The 27419-nt window shown below is 47.9% G+C and overlaps 1 protein-coding gene across 1 annotated transcript in view; it reads left to right on the top strand.

The window, feature by feature from the left end:
* Nucleotides 1–27419, top strand: part of myo7b (myosin VIIB) — a 124641-nt gene that overhangs the window by 11137 nt on the left and 86085 nt on the right. The window contains exons 4-12 of the mRNA XM_033032264.1: nt 7820–8024; nt 8703–8855; nt 10752–10936; nt 12448–12569; nt 14867–15009; nt 16405–16518; nt 18074–18227; nt 21771–21847; nt 23627–23746. Of these exons, the coding sequence (XP_032888155.1) occupies nt 7820–8024; nt 8703–8855; nt 10752–10936; nt 12448–12569; nt 14867–15009; nt 16405–16518; nt 18074–18227; nt 21771–21847; nt 23627–23746 (1273 nt within the window). The remainder of the gene's footprint in view (nt 1–7819; nt 8025–8702; nt 8856–10751; nt 10937–12447; nt 12570–14866; nt 15010–16404; nt 16519–18073; nt 18228–21770; nt 21848–23626; nt 23747–27419) is intronic.

Genomic DNA, 27419 nt, shown 5'->3' with positions numbered 1-27419 from the left:
ATTGATGGGAATATGGTGATAATTAAATGGGGTTAGTATAAATGGATGGTTGGTAGTCAGCAAAGGTAATGAGTTGAAGGCCCTGTATCTCTCAATGACCCATTGCTCCAATCTATAATCTTTGGCTCCAAGTCGCCCACCACCCTGTGCTGAGCCTATCCAAGTGACCATCACTCCCACCTCACTGCCCCCTGCTGGGAGGAGAGAAACAAACCCATGCTGAGCTGAGGGACATGACATCACATTGGACTCTCACCTTTTTTGAAGCTGTTGGTGGGTTTACCCTGGTGATGAAGGCTCTGCTTCTGTGTGACTACTTAGTGCATCGTAAACATTATAAATGGTTAACCAGCCTCCACTGGCTTCACAGCAGCACGTACACCATTGCCACATCCGGACCAACCCTGCCCTTTGGACTGTGTTCGCACGAGCTGTACAGAGTCAAAGCAAGAACAGGTAGTTCTGTAGTTGTTGCCAACAGGCCGATAGGTCGTCAGCCTTTTCTCCCTGCATCGCAGGCGTATCCGACTGTGTGGTTGCACAGCGTTCACAGTCGGAATACATTGTTGTTCATTCTTATTAGGGCCTGTGGATGAGTTACAATGGCACTCGGTAATGGCGTAGAAATGTCTCTTTGTGGCTGATCCTTGTGCTGTGGGAGTGGCTGGCAGTGCCAGTACTTACTGTTAGATAGATTAAACTTTATTAATCCCCTTATTCAGGGGAAATTCTGATGTCCTTGCAGCACACTAATAAAAATACAACATAGATTCAAAAAGAAGTTCAACACAAAAACATCCCCCCACAGTGATTCCCACTGTGGGGGAAGGCACAAAGTCCAGTCCCCATCCTCTTGTCCACCCAAAGTCGGGCCTATTGAGGCCTCCACAGTCGCCGCCACGGCGCCCGATGTTCTCGCCGGGTGATGGTGCTTCGGCGTCGGGAGAACCCCCAGCGGCTTGGGGTGCCAGGAACGGCCGCCTTCCCACCGGAGATCGCGGCTTCCAAGCCAACAGACCGCGCCGGACGGAGCTCCGCACACTGGCGATCTCAGCAAGAGATCCCAGGCTCCGGGATGTAACGTTCAGCGCCGCAGCTGGCCGCTCCACAGAACCGCGGCTCCACAATGTTCTTATCGGCGGTCCCAGCATACTGGAGTCCCAGCGCGGCGACCTAGGAAAGGCATCGCCCGCTCCGCAATAGCGCTCCAGCGCTGCGCCGCCGCCAAAGCCGATGTTCTGCGCCGCCGCCAAAGCCGATGTTCTGGCCAGGTCCCCTCAGGGAAACGTCGCTCCAGGACCCGCTGGTAGGCCGCAAGTACAGGTCGAAGTCGCTGCTCGGAGGAAGGCAACCCCTCCGACCAGGTAGGGACTCAAAAAGCAGTTTCCCCCTTCCCCCCCCCACCACCCCCCACACATAAAAAGATTAGGCCCCCTGACTATACACTCAACGTACTAAAAATAATAAAAAAGAAGTGAAAAAAAACGGACAGCTGCAGGACAGGCAGCCGTTCAGGACAGCGCCTCCTCCGGAATGCCCATGGTTGCTTGACCATTTCCGCGGGGTTGATTCAGCCTCTGTGTTTTGGATCTCCGCGGAGTCTGACGGGTGCCACTCAGAGTCAGGAGGGCAAACCCCTTTCCCCAGGACCACTCGAGTGAGTCAGATGGGATTTTACACCCAAACCAGCAGTATCACTGCACTCACGGTAATTTCCCATCTGGCTTTCACTTCCCAGTTGCCAGGGTTGGATACAGACTTCTGACTCTAGACTCACAGTCCAGTATCTGGATCATTGTGCCCCATGCTGTGTGCTGAACATTTGATAAGTTCCATTATACCCACAGCCTTCTGATCCTAAAATATGTTGGAGGAAATGAACATAGCATAACATGGACAATACATAACATGGAAACAGGCCCTTTGAACAAGGGTTCATGAAGCATCCATTTACACTGATCTTATTTTATTCGCCCCATATTCCCATCAACTACCCGCAAGCCCTAGATTCTACCACTCAACTGCCTGGGGCAATCTTCATCGGCCAATTAACTGGTCAAACTGCGTGCCAATGGGATGTAGGAAGAAACTGGAGCATCCGGTGGGAACCCATGTGGCCACAGGGAGAACATGCAAACTCCACACAGACAGCACTGGAGGTCAGGATCAACCCTAGGTCTCTGGTGCTGTGAGGCAGCTGTGCCATTGTGCTGCCTAATTTAGTGGAAACAACTCGAAGACAAAGATTAAAGATCATTGGAGGGTCAACTCATGCAGACATGTGCAAAGGACACGCTGATTTCACTTAAAAATGTGAATTAGTGAGGTGGATGAACTGGTGATTATGGAGAAGGGCTGGTGGGAAGGATCTAGCCTTAAAAACAGCATTACAAAGTACTTCAGCATTCCCTAACAAATTCACCATCCGGAAAGCTGAACTGTCTCTCTCCACAGATGCGGCCTGACTGCTGAGTTGTTTCCAGCTTTCACCGTTCCCTTTGTCTCTCTTATTTCAGAAGGCCTCTGGTCACAGCTCCAGCTGTGAATGAACAGCAGAGAATGGTGTCGTTTAATTGCCGTTACCATGTACAACTCTCCATCTCACCAGCAAGGCATTTTAAAGTAGTCCTCAGAGTCTCTTTGGCCAGAATCTTCAATTGACTGACATGCAGCAGGAACCTCGCGGATCAGGGGATTTCAGCCCCTGTCAATTGTAAATATATAAATGTTAATGGCCATAGTGTAATGGAGAGGCAGGCCCTCAGGGCTGCTGAGTCTGCACTGACCATCATCTTTCCTGTAGTGTGTGGGTGAGAGGGAGAATCTGGAGTAGTTCATGGGAGCATGAGAAGAATAGAACATGGATTAGTGTAAATGAATGATTGATGGCAAGGACTCAGTGGGCCGAGCGGCCTGTATCCATGCTGACTCTCGCTATGACTCATTTTTACACAATTCTGCTCTAATCCATGTTATTCTCCTCGATTCCTATCACCTCCTCCAGATGCCACCACTCACCCTTGCACAAGGAACCATTTACAGTTGCCCAGACAACTGCTATATATTTGGGATGTGGGAGGAAACCAGAGCACCCAGAGCAAACTCACAGGGAGAACGTGCAAACTCCATACAGACAGCACCGGAGGTCAGGATTGAACCCAGGTCTCTGGCCACCTGCGCCACAGTGTTGCTCTATTAATAAGCATGTCTTAATATGTGACACTAGATATCAACTTTTGTTCATTTGAGGCGAATATAACAGATATTTGCCCTCAGCAGCAGCCCTTCCCTGGCCCAAGAAACTCTGTCACTCTGTACAATCTGCCACTGGAAGTCGGTGAGGTCACTGATGGTTCGCCATTTCATGGAACATCCGCAGGTTGAGTTCAACACCCCAGTCACAACCAACCATCCTGGTGTGGACTTGAGCCATTGTTCTTTCGTCATTAGTAGATCACCTGTTCTATGTGGGAAGTCTCATCTCCTACCCAGGGAAAGGCTCCATGCTCGGCCCTGTCACCACGTCCTGAGGGCACATTTTGAAATGCTCTGGTTCGGCAGAGAAGAGATGAGATGTCTGTTCGGTTGGGTCTGTAAAAAATATCTCTGGGCCCATCCCTTTTTTGCTTTCTGTTGCCTTTTTATCTCTCCCTCCCTCCCTTTCCCTCCCTCTCCCTCCCTCTCTTTCTCCCCTCCCACCCACCCTCCTTCCATTTCCCTCTCTCCCTCCCTCCCCCCCTCCCTCCCCCCCTCCCTCCCTCCCCCCCTCCCTCCCTCCCTCCCCCCCTCCCTCCCCCCCTCCCTCCCTCCCCCCCTCCCTCCCTTTCCCTCTCTTCCCCAGAGGAAGTGATAAAGAGGTATCATAATATTTGAGACATTTGGACAGGTACATAGATAGAAAAGGCAATGGATCAAACGTGGGAAATGCTACCAGCTTAGATGGGCATCTTGGTCGACAAGCTCGGGTTGGGCTGAAGAGACTGTTTCTGTGCTGTTTGACTAAAGCTCTCCCTTTCTCTTTCACATGCATGCACAAAGGCTCATTAACTAATTTCCCCGGGTGTGGGACTATCTACTCATTATAAAGGTCAAAGTTCAATCAAATCCCCAGAACACGTCAGAGTTAATTCATTTGTCAGGCTGCAGGTTGTTGTTAAAATAAATTGAAAGAAAAGCACAAGCAAATACATTTGGGATTTATTGAAGGCAAATTCCACTCGTGGTGTTGCCTTTCCGAGGCCGGTGGAATCTGTACTGTGTCTGTATGTGGATTGTTTCCGCAATCGTAGAGGAGACCGGGGTGGAGATTGTGGAGATCGCACTGCTCTATGCCTTTACCTGTTTTAATTCTCTTTTGTTCCCTTCTGGCCGAAGTTATTGAACGAAGGAGACACTGCCAAACACGATGGCCATACTGAGAGTGGTAAGGAATTGCATTATTCTTTTATTGATCAAAGCTCACCGTTGATCTGACTACACGAAATTAAGCAAGGGCGGCATTGGGAGATCATTGTTTCCACTTGTTTAAGGGCAGCGTTTATTTCCCTGGAAATTAGGGACTTTTTTCCCCTCATGTTTAACAAACTGCTTGCCAGTGGGAAAGGTACCTTCTTATTTCTTGCAAACTGTACTATATTAAATATTGAGTCAGGGAGATACAGAATAAAATCAGGTCCTACTGAGTTCATTCCAGCCATCAATCACTCATCTTCATTAATCCTACATTAATCCCACTTCTTCTCACATTCACATCATGTCCCACAGCTTCTGCTCCTTACATTAAGGCCGCTCAGAACAGACCACAGGGCACAGAACATGCCTGTTATCAACCTTCTCCAGAGGTACTGGGGTGGATACCAGACTATCTCTACACTATGTCCTACCATCATTCTGTTCCCCCTTTCCTTGTTCCCCAATCCACCATCTTCTTCTTCCTCCAGTTATGTCCCCCATCTCTTTCAACCCCCTGTCCCTGATCTGTGTCCTTGTCCCCGTCTTCTCTCCTGCAATCCCTATCCTCTCTTTTCCAGTCCCTATCTTCTCCTTCAATCCCTCTTCCACCCTACCCTCCGTGCTCCTGTACTCCCACCCTTCGCCAATCCTGTGTCCCCTCTACCCCAATCCTCTGACCCAATCCTCAATCCTCTGACCTCTCTCCTTCTCTGACCTCCACTTCCCATCCTCTCTCCCTCTTTTCTGTGCTCTCTACCTCCAGCCTCCGACATCTTCCCACTCAAACTCTGACCCCTTCCTCCTGTCCTGTCTCGCCCTTGCTCCAATCCTCACTGTGATGACCATCAAGCATCCATCTGGACTGACTCCACTGACCAGTGCAGACTCCTAAGCTTTGGTTTTGAGCAAACTTTTATCCAGATGTGTCAACTGTAGAAGTGGCAAAAGCTGGGACACATGGAAGTTGCTTGGAGGGTGATGGTGCAGCGAGTTTCCTAGCTCACTGCGACTCGAGCTGCAGCCATAGATTCTGTCCTGTTTAATGTCCGTGTTCTAGAGCATGAATTACAAAACGCGAGCTGGCAGGTCCAACAGGTATCAGAAGGCACACAGCAGGTAGTCCTTGTGAAGGAGGTTTGTTACTGTTATACAATAGGCAATAGACAATAGACAATGGACAATAGGTGCAGGAGTACGCCATTAGGCCCTTCGAGCCAGCACCTCCATTCAATGTGATCATGGCTGATCATCCCCAATCAGTACCCCGTTCCTGCCTTCTCCCCATATTCCCTGACTCCGCTATTTTTAAGAGCCCTATCTAGCTCTCTCTTGAAAGCATCCAGAGAACCTGCCTCCACCGCTCCCTGAGGCAGAGAATTCCACACACTCACCACTCTCTGTGAGAAAAAGTGTTTCCTCGTCTCCGTTCTAAATGGCTTACTCCTTATTCTTAAACTGTGGCCCCTGGTTCTGGATTCTTAAACTGTGGCCCCTGGTTCTGGGCGTTGCGTAAGTAAGTAAGTAAGTAAGTACGTTTATTGGCCAAGTAGTCACATACAAGGAATTTGCCTTGGTGCTCCGCCCACAAGTAACAACATGACACAGTGACAGTTACGAATGACTCAGAAAACACTAAACATTCATAAATAATAAAACATTCATGATAAAACACCATTGATCAAGCATGTGAACTAACAAAATACCAGATCAAAGGGAGGCTACAGATTTTTGGCTGTTGAGTAGAGCAACTACTCATTGAGTAGATCAACAAACAGGATCCTCGCATAGGTCCCCTGGCGGTCCAGGTGCTGTAGGATGACGTGCAGGCCCAGGTGGACTGCATCATCCACAGATCTATTGGCCCGATATGCAAACTGCAGAGGGTCCAGCAGGGAGTTTGTGATATTTTTCAGCTTGGCCAGCACACGCCTTTCAAGTGTCTTCATGACTACAGAGGTCAGCGCGAGAGGCCTGTAGTCATTAAGACAAGTAATCCTTGCCTTTTCGGGTAGAGGGACAATATTGGTGACTTTAAAGCAGGCAGAGACTGAGGCCGCACCTGGTGAGGCTGCTCCTGGAATACTGTGAGCAGTTTTGGTTCCCTTTCATACAAAAAGGAGCTAGTATCTTTGGAGGCAGTCCAGAGGACATTTACTAGGCTAATTCCTGGGATGAGAGGGTCGTCCTATCAAGAGAGGCTAAACAGTTTGTATCTGACTGCCTTGGACTTTAAAACTATGAGGGGTAACCTTGTTCAAATATATACGGTCCTAAGGGGGCTTGACAAAGTAGCTGCTGAGAAGTTTTCACTAAAGGGAGATTCATGAACGAAGGGACATGGCTACAGGTCATGGGTCAGAATTTCAAACTAACGTGCAAGAGACCTCTTCTCCAGGAGGGTGTTGAAACTCTGGAATTCCCCATCCCAGAGGGTGGTTGAGGCCATATCATTAGATACATTGGAGGTGGTGTTAGATACATATTGGGAACATTGAGGAACTGAGTGTTTTAGAGAACTGGCACCGAAGAGTTGAGGCCAGCATGGATCAGTTGTGATCATGTTGCATGGTGGACATGCTTGAAGGACCATGTGGCCTTCTACTGCTCTGGTTTTCTTGTGTTGTTACTGGGAAACCCCTCAGCCTCCACTCTATCAAACAGCTTCTGTGCAATCCCCATCTGGAGACATAAACAAGACATCCACCACTTGCTGTAGGTACACAAAAAAGCTGGAGAAACTCAGCGGGTGCAGCAGCATCTATGGAGCGAAGGAAATAGGCAACGTTTCGGCCCGAAACGTTGCCTATTTCCTTCGCTCCATAGATGCTGCTGCACCCGCTGAGTTTCTCCAGCTTTTTTGTGTACCTTCGATTTTCCAGTATCTGCAGTTCCTTCTTAAACGCCACTTGCTGTAGTCGTGGGAGAGCACAGACCGGTTTTTCCCCCCCACTTGAATCACCGAGGCTGAGCTAACCTTCTCACATCTTCACTGATTGTTGATATTTTTGCAGCTTTAGATTGTCTGTGTTTCCTTTGCCTTGAACTCATCCCCAGGTTCAATCATCTTCATCGTCTCCCTTTACGGGATAAAAACCCAGTGATGCCTGTCAACACCGTTGCCGGTCTCTGTCACTGTTCCAGCAGATTCAGGGATAGGTCGTGTGTCGGGGGGGTTTAGAGGAGGTTGGTGGGTGGTGGCAGAGGGTGTGCAAGGGAGGGGAGGAGGTATAGTTCGGAGACAGTAGCACCACTGGCTAATTCTGCCTGAAAAAGGGTCCCTTGCCCAAAACATCTGTCCATTCCCTCCATTGATGCTGTCTGACCCGCTGAGTTCTTCCTGCACTTTGTTTTTAGCTTAAGATTCCAGCATCTGCAGTCTCTTTTCTCCCTGTTGGTTGATAAATCTAACAGGTTTACCGGTAAGTGAGACTGTGCATAATTGCGGATTCTGTTGGCAGGGTGACCATGTGTGGGTTCACACCAGCAGCGGTGGAGAGTTCGACGTGCCCATGGGGGCAGAGGTGAAGCGGCTCGATCGTGGAAAGACCCTGTTGCTGGACGATGAAGGCAAGGTCAGTGGCCAGCCACCCATGACCGGATTGTAGCTTCCTCTTCACCGTTAAACCTTCCTTTCCTGGTACCTCAGGCCCTAAACCAAGGGCAGAGGCCTGCCATCTCAAGGGATTCTTGAGGCATCCACCTTCTTCATTCAAGATTGCTTTACATCAGTGATTACCCCAACCCTCGCCCCACAGCTGTACCGCTAGCAGCCCCACTTCAGTTCACCAATCTTCTGCTTAAATGCCCTCCTCCAAAGTCTTCCAGCTGCTCAACCACAAGGTCTCCATCCAGTGGTCCAAAATATCATTTATCGCTTTGCCTCCGTAGATGCTGCCTGACCTATTGAGTTCCTGCTTCAGTTTTCGCCTCAGATTCTCAACCAACCTTCCTCCTGATTCTTCTCTGGTGCAGAGAGCTCTCACCACAAGATTTCCTTCCCCTTACCCCGTGATCAGACCCTCCTCCAGGCAACCCTAATCTCCTGTCCAACAATCTCGGTGTCCTCGGGGACGGGGGGGGGAAGCCCTTTACAAGCTTTCGGCCTTGTGTGTAGGTCCACATGTGGCAGGAGCTGCCGCGTAAAGGGAAGGTCCCCACCCCTCAAGCTTGGTGGCCTCAGTGTACGGAGAATGCAACGGGGCTTGACTGTGCTGGGAATGCCATTGACGGGCATGTTCTTCTGGTCCTAGGAGCTGTGGATCGATGGGGCTGACACGCATCGGGTGAAGCACATGCACCCCACCTCAGTGAGGGAGATAGACGACATGATTTGCATCGAGGACCTGAATGAAGCCGGGATGCTGCGGAACCTCCACATCCGATATCGGAAGGACGTTATTTACGTAAGGCATCCGTCAGAAGAGTTAACACAGTCACAGCTAGTGCAGAAGGCAGGAGGAGGCTATTTGACCCTAAGTGTCCACGCTGGTGAGATGAGCCCCAGCCTAACCCCATCTCCGCAGCCCTGCACCTAATTGTGAGGGGACTTGAGCCCCCACCATCCTCTCAGTTCCCCATCCCATCTGGGTGCCCAATAGTTTACTTAGGGTCACAGTTTAAGAATAAGGAGTAAGCCATTTAGAACGGAGACGAGGAAACACTTTTTCTCACAGTGAGTGGTGGGTCTGTGGAATTCTCTGCCTCAGGGGGCGGTGAAGGCAGGTTCTCTGGATGCTTTCAAGAGAGAGCTAGATAGGGCTCTTAAAAAATAATAGAGTCAGGGGATATGGGGAGAAGGCAGGAACGGGGTACTGATTGGGGATGATCAGCCATGATCACATTGAATGGCAGTGCTGGCTCGAAGGGCCAAATGGCCTACTCCTGCACCTATTGTCTATTGTCTATTATCGCCCCTCCAATCCTCCTACTAGTTACTTTAAATCTATAGCTGTGGGTTTGAACTCCTTGGCAAAGGGAGCTAGCACTTCCTGCTTACTCTCTGCCTGGGCCCACTTTGTCTTACACACAAACAAGCATAGACACACGCAACATACACGGATATAGACACACACAACACACACACAACACACACACACACACACACACATACACACACACGCACACACACGCAACACCCACGTAACACACACACACACACACACACAAACAAGCATAGACACACGCAACACACACACACACACACGCAACACACACACACACACGCACACACACACATGCAACACACACACACACACACACACACACACACACACACACACACACACACACACACACACACACACACACACACACACACACACACACACACATGCAACACACACACACACACACACACACAAATCTTTATCTTGTAACTATGTCCCATGTTCAGCCTGCAAAAATGTTCTCTGCCTTGGCTAATGAAGGCAAGCATCCTGTCTGCTTTTTATCATCAACAAAAAGGTGCAGATGGTGGAATCTGGTACGGAAGGAATATGGGGAGTGAAATCTGGAACCAAAGGGAAGGATGGAGGGTAGAAGGGAAAGGAGGGGGGGGGGAGGAAAATATCGAACCAGATAAAGTGAGAGGTGAGAGTTGAAAAGATAGAGGAGGTGGAGGAGGGGATAGGAACTGGGTGACAAGTACAGGGAGGAGTGAAAAGAAAAGTGTGTGCCTGGGGTGCAGGGGTGAGGTGGAGAACTGGGTGGCAGAGGTTTACCTGAAACTGGAGTATTCAATGTTCATAACCCTGGGTTGTAAGCTACCCAAATGGAATATGAGGTGCTGCTTCTTCAGTTTTTGTGTAACACCACTCTGGCAATGGAGGAGGCCCAGGACAGAAAGTTCTGAATGGGAATGGGAAAGGAATTGAAATGGATAGCAACTAGGAGATCCAGGAGGCCCTGCGGCAGAGAACGGCCTTCTATTTTCTCTTGGGAATGATTTTACATTATGTTCACAATTAATTTTAAAGTAACACCTCAGTTTCTCTTAATTTTGAGACAATTAGGTCATCTTCCAATCTCTGGTTATATTTAGTTATATTTAGTGGTCTAAATGTAGGTGGAGGGGAGTACAGTGCAGTATCAGTGCTTCACAGAGAAGTTCTGGGCAGTGAGGATAAGGACTAATTTAATCTAGGGTTAGTATAAATTCACACAGGCTGGACGCTCGGCCCAAGATGGTTCCCCCTCCCCCTTGCTGTGTCGGTGGTGGTGACAGAAGCTGTGCTGTTGACAGAGAGGCTGGGCCAGAATGACTGAAGGTTTCAAAGCTCCCATTACTCTGCTTCACACAGACCTACACCGGCTCCATCTTGGTGGCTCTGAACCCTTACCAACAGCTTCCCATTTACACCTCGGAGCAGATCAGCCAGTACACCAACAGGAGGATTGGAGAGTTACCGCCTCACATCTTTGCCATCGCCGATAGCTGCTACTTCAGTCTGAGGAAGAGCTGCAGGGACCAGTGCTGCATCATCAGGTGAGAGCTATGGGCCAGCGAGGGGCAAACACCCACCCACCAACCCAAGTCCGCCCACCCGGCCTGTGCCCAACATGATGGCAAATGGGTCCGCACAGACTGGGTGGGTCGAAGGGCCTGTGTATGTGCTGTGGCTCTCTCTGACTCCACCAGTCTCCAGAACAGTAGCCAGGAATTGGTGTGGGGTTTGACAATTGCTCACTCACAATTCAGCTCAGCAAGCCATCTACCTATTCATGCAAGCTCCTTATTTGAGCGGCTCAGTGCCTCAGCGTTTCAGAAACCCAGGCTCAACACTGACCTCTTGCGCTGTCTGTTTGGAGTTTGCATGTTCTTCCTGTGGCCGCGTGTGTTTCCCCTGCATGCTCCCGTTTCCTCCCACTTCTCAAAGATGTGCAGATAGTTGGTTTAATTGGCCACTGTAAATTGTCTCTAGTGTGTGGGTGAGTAGTAAAGTCTGGGGGAGTGATGAGAATGTGGGGAGAATAGAAGGGACCGATGAAAATAGGTGGTTGTTGGATGGCCTGGATATGGTGTGTTTCTGTGGTCTAACACTATGATTTCACAAGTACTTTTCCACTCATGCCGTGGGATCACTTCGCTAGGGGTGCTAGCCTGTGTAAATGAGTGCTGCTGAACTCCTGCTGATAACCTGATTCAATTCATTGAAGGTGATAAAAGGGACCTATTGGAAGAGAGGTGCTCCCCTCTCTCTCTCTCTCTCTCTACCCCCCCCCCCCCCCCCCCCCCCCCATACAATAAGACCATAGGATCACAGAGTCATCCAGCACAGATGCAGGCCTTCCAGGCCATGCAGTTTGTAGCCTTCTATGCCTTCAGGTGTTCATCCAGATATTTCTTCTGATCCACTCTTACCCCATATCCAGGTCATCTGCCCTGTGGTTTCAGATACCTCTACTATGGAGTGAATTCTCCACCTTTCCACTCAGTCCATGTTACTTTATCAGGTCCACCCTCAGGTTGCTAACACCACTGTTACCTCCGAAAGATATAGAGAGATGCAGAAAAGACACAGACCCTTCTGCCCACCGAGTCCGTGCTGACCATTAACCATTTACATAATCCTACACTGATGCCAGTTTATTTTCCCCTGTGTCCAACCACTTCCTGGCCAGATTCTGCCACTCAGCTGCACACTTGCGACAAATTACAGCAGCTAATTAACTTACTGACATGTCGGAGGTAACAGGAGCACCTGGGGGAATCCCACACGGTCACAGGGAGAACATGCAAACTCCACACACACGGCACCTGATGAGGTCAGGATCAACCCCTGATCTCTGGCACTATGAGACAGCGGTTCTACCTGCTGAACCACTGTGCTGGATTGGCAGAGAGCAGCTGAAGAGAAGCTACCACTGGTGTTCATGGTGCAGGACACGCCTGACTCAGAGAGTTTTTGCTACATTGGGTGGTGCTGTGGACAAAGGAATGAAGTAGGTGTCGGAAGGAGAGAACCTTGGCTGTAAACGAGGTGTTCTTAATTTCAGCGGAGAGTCGGGAGCAGGGAAGACAGAGAACACTAAACTGATCTTGAAGTTTCTGGCTGCAGTCAGCGGACAGCACCAGTGGATTGAACAGCAGATCCTGGAAGCAAACCCAATCCTGGAAGGTAAGCCTTGTGTGGAAAAGCCCATGGCCAGACTAAGAGGTGTCCGCGGGCAGTTCAGGTCACCACATTGTTGGAAGGACCTGATTACACCGGAGAAGGTGCAGAGGAGTTTCACCTTGGGATGGAGTGTTTCGGTCCGAAGGAGAGACTAGAGAGGCTGGGTTTGTTTCTGTTTTGCCAGTCTGTAAGGAAATAGGTTCTTCAGCCCAAAGTGTCCATACCGGCCATCGAGTGCCATTGTTGTACAACATTGACAACACTTCCAGGCAATTAAACGCACACAACGATTTCTGTTTCGAAACTGCTTTATTGACAAACACAATGAGTACTTTCACTAAGCAGGGTTTTCCCTAACTCTCCACCTCAGACGCGGGGAATCACCTTCTTCCTTGTGAGGGTTGCTCTCTGGATTTGTCTCTCACATTACCTCGTAAAGTCCCTTTTTTCTACTTTCACTTGCTCACCAGAGGCCTGTGGTTTTTCACAGCCAATTATGGCTTTGTTTTCCATATTCATACTTGCTTTTCCATCTCAGTCGCTTGTTATCTCTACTCTGGACGTTGAGTTAATCTGTCAGCTGCATGGTTCAGCAATAACGCACTCATTGATGATGAGCTTGACCAGCAGAATGCATCTGTTCGACAGTGTCGCATTGACTCGAGCTCACTCCTCCCCTACTTCACATAGTTCTGCGTCTGAACTCTTTAACTCAGCCAAGTCCTGGGCTGGAGAAGCTCTGTTCTCAGGAGCCTGTCGGGATACTTGCCTAAAGAAAAGACAGAGATGTCAAGTTTCTTTGGTTACACTATATTGTCTATTCCCATTTACCTGCATTTTATTCATCCTATCCATGCAACTCATCAGTTTGTAGTGGTCCCCCACAGCCTCCTTCACTGTCTCCAAGGAGAGCAGACCCAGCCTCCCCAGTCTCTCCTCATTACTGAATCGCTAGATCCCAGGCAACGTCCTGGTGAATCTCCTCTGCACCTTCTCCAGTGCATTCACCTCCTTCCTATATTGTGGTGACTGGAATGGACAACACTGAAAGGCCACCAGACAACGGTGTACAAAATTACCAGGGGCTTGCCTCTACCTGTGAGGACAAGTGTTAGAGGGGAGTGCGTTGGGGAAGGAATGACTTACATGAAGGATCAGTTTCGGCTGCAGTCTCAACAATTGTCAAATAGCCAGAGAATTGCTGTTACACAAAAAAGCTGGAGAAACTCAGCGGGTGCAGCAGCATCTATGGAGCGAAGGAAATAGGCAACGTTTCGGGCCGAAACGTTGCCTATTTCCTTCGCTCAATAGATGCTGCTGCACCCGCTGAGTTTCTCCAGCTTTTTTGTGTACCTTCCATTTTCCAGCATCTGCAGTTCCTTCTTGAACAGAGAATTGCTGTTATTGACCTAACCAGCAAACATTCCTCCTTACAGTATGCATGGACAGTGAGTTCAGACCTGCCAGCAGGCACAGGTCTGAATCACAAACTGAAAGTATTCATTCCATATACATTTTAATAAAAGCAGTTTAGAAACACAACTCTTTGTGTGCGTTTAATTTGATCCACTGCTCCTGAGACCTTGACCTTAGCTCCTGTCTGTGTGAAGTTTGCATGTTCTCCCTGTGACCATTTGGGTTTCTCCCCCGGCTACAGATCCCTCCCACATTGCAGAGACTGTGGGTGGGAGGTTAATTGGCTGCTGTTTATTGCTCTTTGTGTGTGGGGGAGCGGTGGAATCTGGGTGGGAGTTGCCTGGAATGTGGGGAGAAAAGGGGAAGCGAGTGGTCGATGGTCGCCGTGGACTCTGTGGGCAATTGGCAATTAAAAGAGAAAATCTTCCCTTCAGTCAATTTCTCTACCAACAACCCCCCAACCTGCAAAGTGAAGCAACTGACTGAGCCCAGAGAGTAGTGCCGCTGCCTGATTGTGCAGCCTTGCGGGTTTGGTACTGACCATGGGTGCCGTTTGTGTGGAGTTTGCACGTTTCTCCCTGTCACCATGATCCGCCAGCTCCTGCCCAATGATGTATGGGGCAGCTAGTTTAATTGGTCATCATAAATTTCCCCCAATGCGTAGGTGAGTGGCAGAATCTGTGTGGGGCTGAAGGGAAGAATAAAGTGGAACTAATGTAGGACTTGTATAAATGGGTCAGCACGGACTTGGTGGGCCGAAGGGCCTGCTTCCGTGAGGCATGATTCTATGGTACAGTTCCATGCGGCCCATGGAAACATTGCCATGACAACCTGACTATAAATGTTTGTCGCTGAGACGCCATTCACACTGTTCTCTTTCACAGCCTTTGGAAACGCAAAAACGGTGAAAAACGACAACTCTAGCCGCTTTGGGAAATACATTGACATCTTCTTCAGTGGAGATGGGATGATAGAGGGGGCAAGGATTGAGCAGTACTTGTTGGAGAAATCCCGAGTGTGTCAACAGGTGAGTGTGACCAGGGGCGCGTGACTCTCCTGTGGACTGATGGGTTCCCACACCAAAGGTCCACCCTGACCATGACCATCAGTGATGGCAATGTGGGGAATAAGATTTGTGTAGGATTAGTGTAAATGGGCGATTGATGGTCGGCACGGACTCAGTGTGCAGGATAGCCTGTGTTTGTGGTGTATGACACTATGAAGCTCTTGAAGACATTTGATCCGTTGGCTCCCTGACAGAGGCTCAGTGATGGATGAGCTGTTTAATCTCAGACTATTCCTCCGCACAAGCCTGTTTGCGTGGTGGAGGTTAAGGCGGTTCTTCACCTGCTACAAATCTGTGGCTGTCGTGTGCAGAAACGTCACACGTACAGCGACTGATGATGAATCTCATGGTACTCACTCACACTCACACTCATACGCATACTCGCACACTCTGACACATACCCTCTCTCTCTCTCTCTCTCTCTCACCATCTCTCTCTCCCACCCACACACAGTGAGTCCATCATGTTTCCTGATTAGCTCTGCAATCCAAATTAATCGTGTACTGCAGATAAAACTCGCCAGATATCTCGGCCAGGCCTCCCTCTTCTATAGGTACTCACCTGTTGGCACTCAGATCATGCTATGGCACGGAGTTCGGACATGTGCAGTGAACAACTGGTGGCACCTGAAGGTTGGCAAGTGGATGGAAGCCTTTCCTATTCTTGCGAGACCCCAAGAAGTACTCGTGTTCTTTGACACCATCCTGCACAATGGAGTAATGGGTCAACTCCTCAACGTCACGGATTTGGATTTATACAATCATACAGCACCAAAATTGTCCCTCACCGCACAGTCCATGCACCCTGTTACACTAATCCTCCTTTATTCTCAGTACATTCCCATCAACTCCCTCCAGATTCTGCTGCTCACCTACATACCAGGGGCAATTTACAGCGACCGATTAACCTACCAATCCCCACATTTTAGAGATGTGGGATGAAATGCACATGGTCGCAGGGAGAATGTGTAAACTCCACATGGACAGCACTGGAGGGCAGGATTGAACCTGGGTCCCTGGAACTGTGAGGCAGAGGTCCGACAAGCTGCACCACTGTCTGGTTGACTATCTTTTCTCAAAGCTGTGTGGGTGGTGTTGAGCAGAAAACCAGAAGGAGGCATTGGTTGAGAAGTCTGTGGATGGTGTTGTGTTGAAACATTTGGAGATGCTCTTGAGTTGGTTGATTCCGGGTATGGTGGGGAGCCGTGGTTTTACATCGATGCTCCATCCCAGAGTGCTGGTGTTGGATGTATTTAACTTGCTGGGAGGGATGTTGAGCCAACCTAGGTCCTTGGTGAGGAAGTGACATGCTCTCCCAACGGGTAAACGCTACTTTTATTGTCCTGTACTCCACCAGGCTCCAGATGAGAGAAACTACCACGTATTCTACAGTCTACTGATGGGCATGAAGAAGGAACAGAAGCAGCTCCTCGGTTTAGGCGCAGCACACGAGTTTGACTATCTGACCATGGTGAGCCTGTTACTTCAGCACACACACAGCCATCGTTCCAACCTATAAAACAACTTATGCTTTTGTACCGTACACATCAGATTCAAAATTGGCCCAATTTTCCCTTCCAATGTTTATTCATTGAATTCTAAGCTCTGTGAAGAATCAAAATGATATGAGTGTGAAGTGCCATGGAACAGCATGGCAAACTGAACATTTAGCAGACCAGAAGTAATGCGCTAATTCGACTTGCTATAGGGTCAGCAGACTTGCTCTCTTGCTTCTAAAGAAAAGCTATATTGTGTAGAATAATGTAGTGGAGGAAAAGTCTGAAATCTCCATATGAAAGAAATCCACAATGACTCTCCAATGCAAGCACTATCCCACCAACCACAGCTGATACTGAGCTGCCTTTTATTATCTTATAAAAGGGCAGAGATCCTGAAAGATGCAAAACACCATCAGACTGGTTTCGATACTTGAGCGATTAGATCAGAGTTAATAATAGTTGGTGGATTAATATAAAAAACCACATGTGAAAGATTGGAGGGAATTTGGACAGATTACCATGTAAAGAGGGCAGCTCTGAAAAAATTTAAATGGGGCTCCTCTAAAATAAAAATTCTGTTTAACTGGGACTCTTCTAAAGTTAATCAACATTTCTCACATTTTTTGTTCATTGAAAATTTCCAGCATCTGCAGCAGTGCTTTGCGTATGTTTCTCTGTAGCTGCAACACTATGCATGCATAGGAAGGAACTGCAGATGCTGGTTTGAAGGAAGAGAAAGAATGGATGATGTTTCAGGTCAAGACCCTTCTTCAGACTGAGAGTCAGAGGAGAGGGAGACAGAGAGATATGGAAGGGTAAGGTGTGAAAACACAGATCAAAGGGGACGAAGATCAAGGAAATGTGGAAATGGTACATTGTTAGCTGAGGAGAAGTTCACAGCGAGGCATAGAATCAGTAATATTTATTCAGGAGGGCAATTAAACTAGTCGGAGAACTATGATGGGGGAGATTTGGAGAGGGAGGGAAAGCAAGGGTTACTTTCAGTTGGAGAAGTCAATATTCATATTGCTGGGTTGTAAGCTGCATAAGCAAAATATGAGATGTTGCTCCTCCAAATTGCATTGGGCAACTTAACAAAGTTTTGACAAAGACAGTTGACGAAGCCCAGGATCAGTGTGGGAATGGGAGGGGGAGTTAAAGTGTTTAGCAACCAGGAGATTGGGTAGGCCCAGGCATCTGAGCGGAGGTAATCAGCGAAACGATCGGCAAGCCTGCGCTTAGTCTCGCCGATATATAGGAGTCCACACCTGGGGAAGCACGCACGGTCACAGGGAGAACATGCAAACTCCACCCTGACAGCACCGGAGGTCAGGATTGAACCTGGGTCTCTGGAGCAGGGAAGCAACAGCTCTACCTGCTGCGCCACTGTGCCGCCCTATTTGAAACCATTGGTTTGTAGAGAGGTGGTTCCAAAATGGAAGAAATTCTCAGTCAACGTTAGTGTAATAGGGTTACTATTTAAGACAGTCACTTATGGAATCAACAGCTTGTGATTTATTCTTGCAGGGTAACTGTACCAGTTGCACTGGGCACGATGATGTGGGGCATTATGCTGATATTTGCTCAGCTATGAAAATCTTGATGTTTTCGGACAAGGAGCAGTGGGATATTAACAAGCTATTGGCTGCTGTTCTGCATCTGGGTAACCTTAAATTCCAAGGTATGAACACACCAAGAGATAGTGGCGGGCGATAAAATAATAGACTTATGAAATGAAAGATAAAGTGATAGACTTAATCATGTGGTGACCTTAGCTGTGTCTCAGGAGTTTCCATGGAATTCGGGAAACTTGAGAGTTTAAGAAGACAGGAGCGGAAGTCGGCCACTCGGCCCCTCAAGCCAGCCTGGCCATGCAATATGAGCTGAGGCTGATCTGCCTCAACTCCTCCTCTGTACCAGTTGTTCATGGCCCTCAACATTCCCTCATCTTTCAAAACATTATCCAGCTCCCGTCCTAAATACTTACAATGATCCAGCCTTCTCGACCTTTAGGGCAGAGAAATTCAGAGTTGAAATTCTGAGAGAAAAAAATTCTGCCTGCCTCAGTTTTAAATGAGCACCCCCTTATCCTGTAACTATGTCCCCTTGATCGAGGGTCTCCCAATCGTGGAAACATCTCAACATCTGCCCTATCCTTTGTATATCTTAATAAGGTTACCCCTCCTTTAATTCTAAAGAATACAGCCTGTGTTGATAGAACAACCCTCTCATCCTGGGAATAAGCCTGGTGAGAGGAAGGAAATCTTTCAATAATGAGTCTATTTTGGAGCCGCAGAACAACACTAACATGTTAACATGTATCATTGTTAAACTTCTGCCTTCCACACCAACAATCATTGCCGTGTCTCAGTGAAACAATCTAACACCAAGACCCCTATCTTCATAGTGGTTATCTTAAGCTCACCACAGGTCTCACTGTGCCTGAGGGAGAATGGTTTGTTCATTGGCCTGGCTCCCCAAAAATCATCACTGATGGTGGCCTCCTCCATTCCTGCCTGCTCAGCCTTTGGCTCTGCATGCCCTCTAAACTCCTGAAGTGGACAATCCAACCATTTTTTGCCACCAATGCTCTCATGAAATCCAGGATGCCTTTGCATCCAGGTCTTTCTTCCCAACCCATCTTTCATTTGACACTCCAAGCCATGCCATCCTGAATATTTCTAGCTGATGTTATTTAGCCCTCCACTGCCACAGCTGACAGACTGCACAAAGCACTCATGGGTTTACCTCCCAGCTGAGAGAACAGCTTACAATCCCTGGATCACCCTGCAAAGATAGCCCTGGCTTCCTTTCTTCACTACACTCCTTCCAAACCAAAGACCTCCACTAGCTAGAAGGACAAGAGCAGCAAAAGCATGGCAGCACCACCACTTGAGGCGGCCCTCTGAAGCACATGCCATCGATCCTTGGAAATATATTGCCGTTCCTTCACCATCGCTAGGATTTCCTCTCTACCAGCATTTTGCTGTACCCAACCCTCAAGGACTACAGCAATTGAAGGCGGCAGCTCACCACCATCTTTTCAAGGGTAACTAACTATGAACAATAAATGCTGGCTCATCCTGTGGTGAAGCCCACATCCTTTGTTTGTTTATTAATAAAACATGTTGCCTTCTTAAATCTATCCCTACCTCCCCTATCAGGTGAACTCATGGACTTTGGTACCCAGCTTGAGACTATTCATTGAGGTGCCTTTACCAACTCCTACCCCCACCTTCAGTTCCCTTAGTTCCCAACGTGATGCTTTCCCAAAGGCTCCCCTTGTGTGAGCCTTAAGCTTCTCCCCCATCCCCTCTTGTGTCCTTCTCTCTGGTCCTCCTGTCCAGGAGACAAGAGGGTTAGAGGATGAAAGAAGGGTGTTTTATTACAGCTGCACAAGCACTAATCGAACCATGAGAGTACTGTGTACAGTTCTGGTTCCTTCTTTAAGGAAGGATATTTTATTTGAAGCAGTGCAGAGAAGACTCACCCAGGTGACCAATGTGTCTGGAGGGATTGTCCCGTAAGGTGAGATTGAACGGGTTGGTCCCGTACTCGTTGGAGTTTACAGGAAGGAGAGGTGATCGGATTGAATCATACAAGAATCTCCAGGGGATGTTAAGGGAGAATGGAATGTCCCAGGAGAGAGCCTTCGTTCACAAGACATATTTGGAAGCAAAGTTTAGTCTCTGAGTAAAGGTTGTCCATTTAAGAGTGAGATGAGGAAGAGTTTCTTCTCCCAGAAAGGTTCTGGGTCTTTTTAATTTGTTGCCCTAGAAAGTTGGAGGCTGAATTCTTGAATACATTCAGAGCTGAGATACATTTTCAAATCAGTAATGGAATCTAGAGTTATGGTATAAGGAAGGAAAGTGGGCATGGAAAGTTGGACAAATATGATTTGACTGGGTGGCAGGGCAGGCTACACCTGTTCTTATGCAGATATCCTGCTCCCTAAATCCAGCTCCAACATCTGTGTTGATTTTGTTCCTGATTCCCTCTCCTCTCCTCCGATCATCCAAGTCTGCTCTTTGCACAATATCATCTCTTTGATCCGTGCTGACAGGTATATCCTTCCTTCCCACTCCAGTCCCCAAACATGTCACATCCTTCCGAATCCGAGTCCTCCACCCCCGCAAAAGTATGGGGTCCCTCTGTGGGATGCAAATGGTTCATAGTGAGATCACAGATGCCATCCTGGAACAACTCCTCCCTCCCACCCACCTGCTGACTTTGCTGTCCACTCTCTCTCTCCATTTGCTTCTCCTGCTGTGTGGGACGATCTTGTCCATCCGATCTTTGCTTCTCACCCTGCTCCTGAGGTGTATCTGTGGAGTCCCCCATCAACCTACTCATGGACCCCATCTGCCAAATTCTCGCTCAGACCACATCCTCGGAAGCACACTGGGCTTCAGGTGAGAGCCCTGTCACCCCAGCTCTGGGATGGCAGTCCCTCACATGGCCAGAAGCAAGCTCTGCTTCCTCTCCACTCCCTCCATCTCTCTGGCCACAGTGTCGGGCAACTCGGATGGTAGGTCCATTCTAACGTGGTACCTGCTCCGTGTGCGACTGCCTTCCTCCACACCCATGGCATGAACTGACCTCACCCAGCTTTATGTCTTCTATGATGAACCTCGTGTTTCTTCCTTTGCCTCATCTTTTGTCAATCTGATTAACTTCCCATTTTGCACCCTCCCTCAACTCATTCCGCCTTATCTCTGCTGCCTGCACCCTGACTCCCACCTATCTCACACAGTCCTCACCTCACTCCGAGTCTCAGACACCCACCTGCTTTCGGAAGCCTCCACACCCTGTGCTCTTCCTGTCCACCCTGACGACACTGTGAGAGTGTACCACAACTCCGAGTTCGGTACTGGGGCCACTGCCCATCATTTCTGGAAATGATCCAGGCTCAGGAAATGGAGGTCAGTGCTGAACTTTGCAGATTAAAGAAGGAGAAGAGTGTGGATGACAGAATATAGTAAACACCGACCAAAGCACCATGTAAAGGGATTTTATGACAGCCCATTTCAGAAACCTTCATGCTATATATTTTTTAGAAGGTTTGTAGTTGATGACCTCACCAAAATTGTGGGCACAGAGAGAGTCTATAAATATTGATTGTTAGCAATCAGTTTGATGGTACCAACATCAGTATCATTTCTTTACATCTTCAGTTGTACGATTTCATCAATGTCCTTACCCTGTCTCGTATATTCCCTTACAGCTGCTGTATATAATAACTTGGACTGTTGCGAACTTTTGTCATCAAGTCACCTCTCCATGGCAACCAAGCTACTTGAGGTAAATAAATCAGCCTTGATCCCTGACTTGGTTTAATGTTGAAGGAGCAGAATCAGCCTGTGGAATATGCTGCTACATGTGCCCGTGAGAGAGAGACATGAGCCATGTATCAACTCAGGCCCTGCAGTCCCTTGCTGCAATATATCCAGCTCCCACTGTTGCTGCTGGGTTGAGATTGCGGCTTGGGTTGACTTTTTTTGTTGTTACTATGGCTGTGTATGACTGTGTAAGAGAGAATGTCAGCTGGTTCAACAAACCGGTTGGACAAACTCCACCCATCCTCTCCAACACCCATCAGTGTGACCAGAGGGTAAATTGTTCCTGAAGATGGCAAGAAAGAACATTCTGAAAACCTGTCCCGATTGCTAACTTCTCCTCCAGTAAATTGTTTTTTAATCCTCATAGGCAGCACAGATCCAGTTCTTTTGGCTCATCGAGTCCATGCTTACCATCAAGCACTGATTTGCATTAAACCCCCCATTCTCATCAGCCTCCCCCAGATTCTCAGCCATGCACGAGGGGGCAATTTACAGAGGCCAATTAACATACCAACCCGCTCATCTTTGGGTTAGGGGAGGAAACCGGAGCACCTGGAGGAAACCCACACGATCAAAGGGAGAACATGCAAACTCGACTCGTGGGAGTTGAGATTGAACCTGGGTCTCTGGTGCTATGAGTTAGCGGCTCTACCTCACTGCACCACTCTGCTGCCTCCCCCATCCTGCCACAGGTGATCAAACCACTGAGTAACACACAGGCAGAGCGGTGGTGTTGAGGAGCACATGTGGTGAGCTGGGGACCACTCCCTCCCAGAATCATGAAGCAATAGTGGGTATAGTTTTGAGTGTGGGGACGATGAGAACTGCAGAATGGGTAACTGGATGAGACTGTGGACAAAGGGCTCTGGTGCTGATCCTGTTTGTTACTGAGTGAGAAGACAGTTACTGCCGTGTGGGAGTTGCTCATCGACAGCTGCCTGGAATGCAGGCTACACTTCCCCTGACAGACCTTCTCAGGCTATTAAAGTTCTTCCTGATCTGTACCATAACAAATGTCTGACGCAGACCGCAGAGAATGTGTTTGCCAGAAATAAAAACAGAAAATGTGGAACCACTCAGTAAGTCAAACATCATCTGCGCAGAAAAACAATTATATCAGTACTGGATGACCTCTACGACGTATCCCCCTGTGACCTTGGCCTCGCCCGATCAGAAATAATCCCCGTGTCCCATCCAGAGTCCCATCCAGGCTTCTCCGCAACATCAAACAAACTGGTTTTCTCGCTTCCCCAACCTGAAACGTTAATTGTTTCTCTCCCCACAGATGCTGCCTGACCTGCTGAGTCTTTCCAGCATTTTCTGTTTTAGTTTTAGAATTCCAGCATCTGCTGCATTTTTAACTGTGTCGTCCATGTCTTGACTCAAACAGGTCAAATTTCCCTCCCAGCTGTTCTTACCCAAACAATTCTAAACACCTTCTTGGTAAGTGGAAACCCGCTGGTCTTAGTTTCACCAGCCAGAAAGCAATTAAGATACAGCGGTGCCATCCCAAGTGGTATCTTATCCCCCGCCCTTCTTGGATCTTTTTTGGCCTTTCAGGACTGGGGCTTGGTCTGAACTTTAACAGTGTTAACCTAGACAAAGGTTTTGGCTTGGCATCCTCTGGCTGGCCACCTTCATGTTAACCTGGGTTACCAGCCTCTGTCGGTAGCCCTGGGATTAGCATGGACTCGCTCACTGCTCCTTGGGGAGGGTGGTAATTGTCTCCCTCTTTGTGCAGGTAGACCTGCAGGAACTTGAGAATGGAATGACCAACAGGTCCATCTTGATCCGCGGAGAAAGTGTGTCCACCCCCATGAGCAAGGCATGGGCGGCAGGTAACCGGGATGCACTCGCCAAGGTAAGGAACCATCAGCAAGTTCTCAGTCAGTCAAAAGCAACCAGCACCATTCCAAGCAAATATACTCAGCGTTCTTGGAGCCCCAGGAATCGGGCATTTCCCCTTCTTTTCATTAATGTTTTGGAGAGATATAGCATGGAAATGGGCCCTTCGATCCACTGAAGGTCCTGCTCAGCATCAAGCACCAAATCTCCCCTTATTCTATTCTTCCCACGTTCTCATCAACTCCCCCCCAGTTCCACCATTGACACACACTAGGGGCAAGTTACAGTGACCAATTAACCCATATACCTACAAGGGCCGGTTTCTACACTCTAATTATAATAAATTAAAACATTAAAAAGGAGAATGTGGAGCTGGAGATCAGGATTGAACACAGTCTCTGTAGTGTTGAGGCAGCAGCTCAACCAACTGTACCACTGTGCTGCCTGTTTCCTTCCACTGAACTAGTCCATTTGCCTGTGTTTGACCCATATCCCACTAAACCTTTCCCATCTACATACCTGTCCAAATGTCTTTAAAACCTTCCCCATTGTATCTGCCTCTGTGGCTTCCTATAGCAGCTTGTTTCATATGCACACACTATGTGAAGAAATGCCACTGGGTCTCTTTTAAATCTGTCACATCTCACAATCCTATGCCCTTTAGTTTAACTTATCTATCTATCTCATGATTTTGTATACCTCTGCAACGTTTTCCCTCACACTACTACATTCCGGGAAAGAGCTTATCCAACCTCTCAAAATGGAATCAACAGCCTATCCCAGCTTATCCAATCTTTCCTTTTAAATTTAGCCTTCGAGACCTGTTAATATCTTCTCTGCACCTTTTCCAGCTTAATGACATCCGTCTGAAAGCGGGGGAGCAGAGCTGCACACAGTACTCCAATTGTGGTCTCACGAACATCTTCCACAGTTGTACCATGACAATTGTCCTAACTCCAATACACTTCCTGATGAAGACAAGCGTGCCAAATGTCTTCTTCATCACACTGCCTACGTGCATCACCAAATTCAAGGAACTTTGCACCTGTGACCCTAGGTCTCGCTGTTTTACATCTCTGTGTCTCTGTTTCATCCACCAGAATGCTGTTTAAATCCTACTGCTGGTTTGAATTTCCTGTTTAAATCCTACTGCTGGTTTGACTTACCAAAATGCATCACCTCACCCTTGTGCGAGTTAAGTTCCATCTACTACTCCTTCGCCCATTTGTCTAGTCGATGCAGGTGTTTTTGTAAACCTAGGCAAACTTCATTGTTGTCCACTTTACCACCATTTTTGGTGTCATACGTAAACTTACTGACCACATTAACTACATTGTTAATATAGATGGCAAACAACAGTGGACCCAGTACAGATCCCTGTGGCACACTGCTGCTCACGGGCCTCCAATCAGACAAACAGCCTCCATTAGCTTCCACCAAGCCAATTTTGAATCCAGTCACCCTGGATCCCATGCGATCTAACCTTACAGATCAGCCTACCATGTGTGAACTTGTCAAAGGCCTTGCTAAAACCAATGAAGACAATATCTATCACCCTGCCCTCATCAATCCTTCTTGGTGAAGTCTTCAAAAACTCATGATTTCCCTCACACAAAGCCATGTTGACTGTCCGTAATCAATCCTTGCCTATCCAAATGTTGCTAGATAATGCCCCTCAGAATCCCCTCCAGTAACTATCCCACCACTGAGGCCAGGCTCAATGTCTACAATGGGACAACGGGATCTGGGGGTCCTTGTTCATCTGTCACTGAAAGTAAGCATGCTGGTACAGCAGGCAGTGAAAAAAGTGAATGGCATGTTGGCCTTCATAACAAGAGGAGTTGAGAATAGGAGCAAAGAGGTCCTCCTGCAGTTGTACAGGGCCTGAGTGAGACCACACCTGGAGTATTGTGTGCAGTTTTGATCTCCAAACTTGAGGAAGGACATTCTTGCTATTGAGGGAGTACAGCGTAGGTTCATGAGGTTAATCCCCGGGATGGCGGGACTGTCATATGTTGATAGATTGGGGTAGCTGGGCTTGTATACTCTGGAATTTAGAAGGATGAGAGGATGTCTTATTGAAGCATATAAGATTATTACAGGTTTGGACACGCTAGAGGCAGGAAACATGTTCCCAATTTTGGGGGAGTCCAGAACCAGGGGCCATAGTTTAAGAATAAGTGGTAAGCCATTTAGAACGCAGATGAGGAAAAACTTTTTTACATAGAGAGTTGTGAGTCTGTGCAATTTTCCGCCTCAGAGGCTGGTTCTCTGGATGCTTTCAAGAGAGAGTTAGATAGAGCTCTTAGGGGTAGCGGAGTTAAAGGATATGCAAAGAAGGCAGGAACGGGGTACTGATTGTGGATGATCAGCCATGATCATATTGAATGGCGGTGCTGGCTCGAAGGGCCGAATGGCCTACTCCTACACCTATTGTCTATTGTCTATTGACTATTGTCCTGTACATCCCCGGCTAGACGTTACAGCCTGTTTTAAATCAAGGTACAACAATAGGCACCCTCCAGGTTTACGGTACCTACCCCACAGCTAACGGTGATGTGAACCTCTCTGCCAGGGCACCAGCAATTTCTTTCCTAGCTTCCCATAATCTACAAGGATGCACTTGATCAGGCCTTGGGGATTTATTCAGCTTAATATTCTTTAAGACTGCTCGCACCATCTAATTTGTAATTCAGAAATGGTAAATGCATCACATCTCATTTCTGTCAATTCTTTTGCTTCCATGATCTTCTCCTCATTAAAGACAGATGAGAAATGCTCATTAAACACCTGTGGCTTGACTCATAGATGATCATGTTGATCTTTAAGGTCTCCCTTGTTACTGTTTTGCTCTTAATATACCTGTAGAATCTATTTTCCCTTATCCCAGAGCAATCTTATGTACTCGTTTTGCCCAGCTCATTAACTCAAGTATACCTACATTTCTTACATTCCCTAAGGGATTTGCTTGATCCCTGCTGACTGTACCTGACATATGCTGCCTCCTTGTTTCTGACTAGAGACTCTATACACTTCATCAACCAGGGTTTCTAAAACTGCCAGCCTTGTCCTTCACTCTAATAGGAACATCCTGAACTCTCCAAATCTCACCTTAAAACATTCCCACTTGACAGACATCCCTTCGGCCGTAAACAACATCTCCTAATCCACTAATCTACTACAAATTTCTGTCTAATACCCTCAAAATTAGCCTTGCCTCAATTTATGTCATCTTAACTTGTGGACCTGTCTTATCTTTCTCTGTAACTATTTAAAATCTGATAGAAACATAGAAACAGTAAAATAGGTGCAGGAGTAGGCCATTCAGCCCTTTGAGCCATTCAATATGATCATGGCTGATCATCTAAAATCAGTACCCCGTTTCTGCTTTTACTCAAATCCCGTGATTCCTTTAGCCCTAAGAGCTAAATCTAACTCACTCTTGAAAACATCCAGTGAATTGGCCTCCACTGCCTTCTGTGGCAGAGAATTCCACAGATTCACAACTCTCTGGGTGTAGATATTATTCCTTATCTCAGTCCTAAATGGCCTACCCCTTATTCTTAAACTGTGACCCCTGCTCTGGACTCCCCCGACATCGGGAACATTTTTCCTGCATCTAGCCTGTCCAATCCTTTAAGAATGTTATATGTTTCTATAAGATCCCCTCTCGTCCAAGGGGTCAAGGG

This window comes from Amblyraja radiata, chromosome 13 (genome assembly GCF_010909765.2).
Source record: "Amblyraja radiata isolate CabotCenter1 chromosome 13, sAmbRad1.1.pri, whole genome shotgun sequence".
In the NCBI taxonomy this organism is placed as follows: domain Eukaryota; kingdom Metazoa; phylum Chordata; class Chondrichthyes; order Rajiformes; family Rajidae; genus Amblyraja; species Amblyraja radiata.
This window is presented reverse-complemented; position numbering and strand designations above follow the sequence as displayed.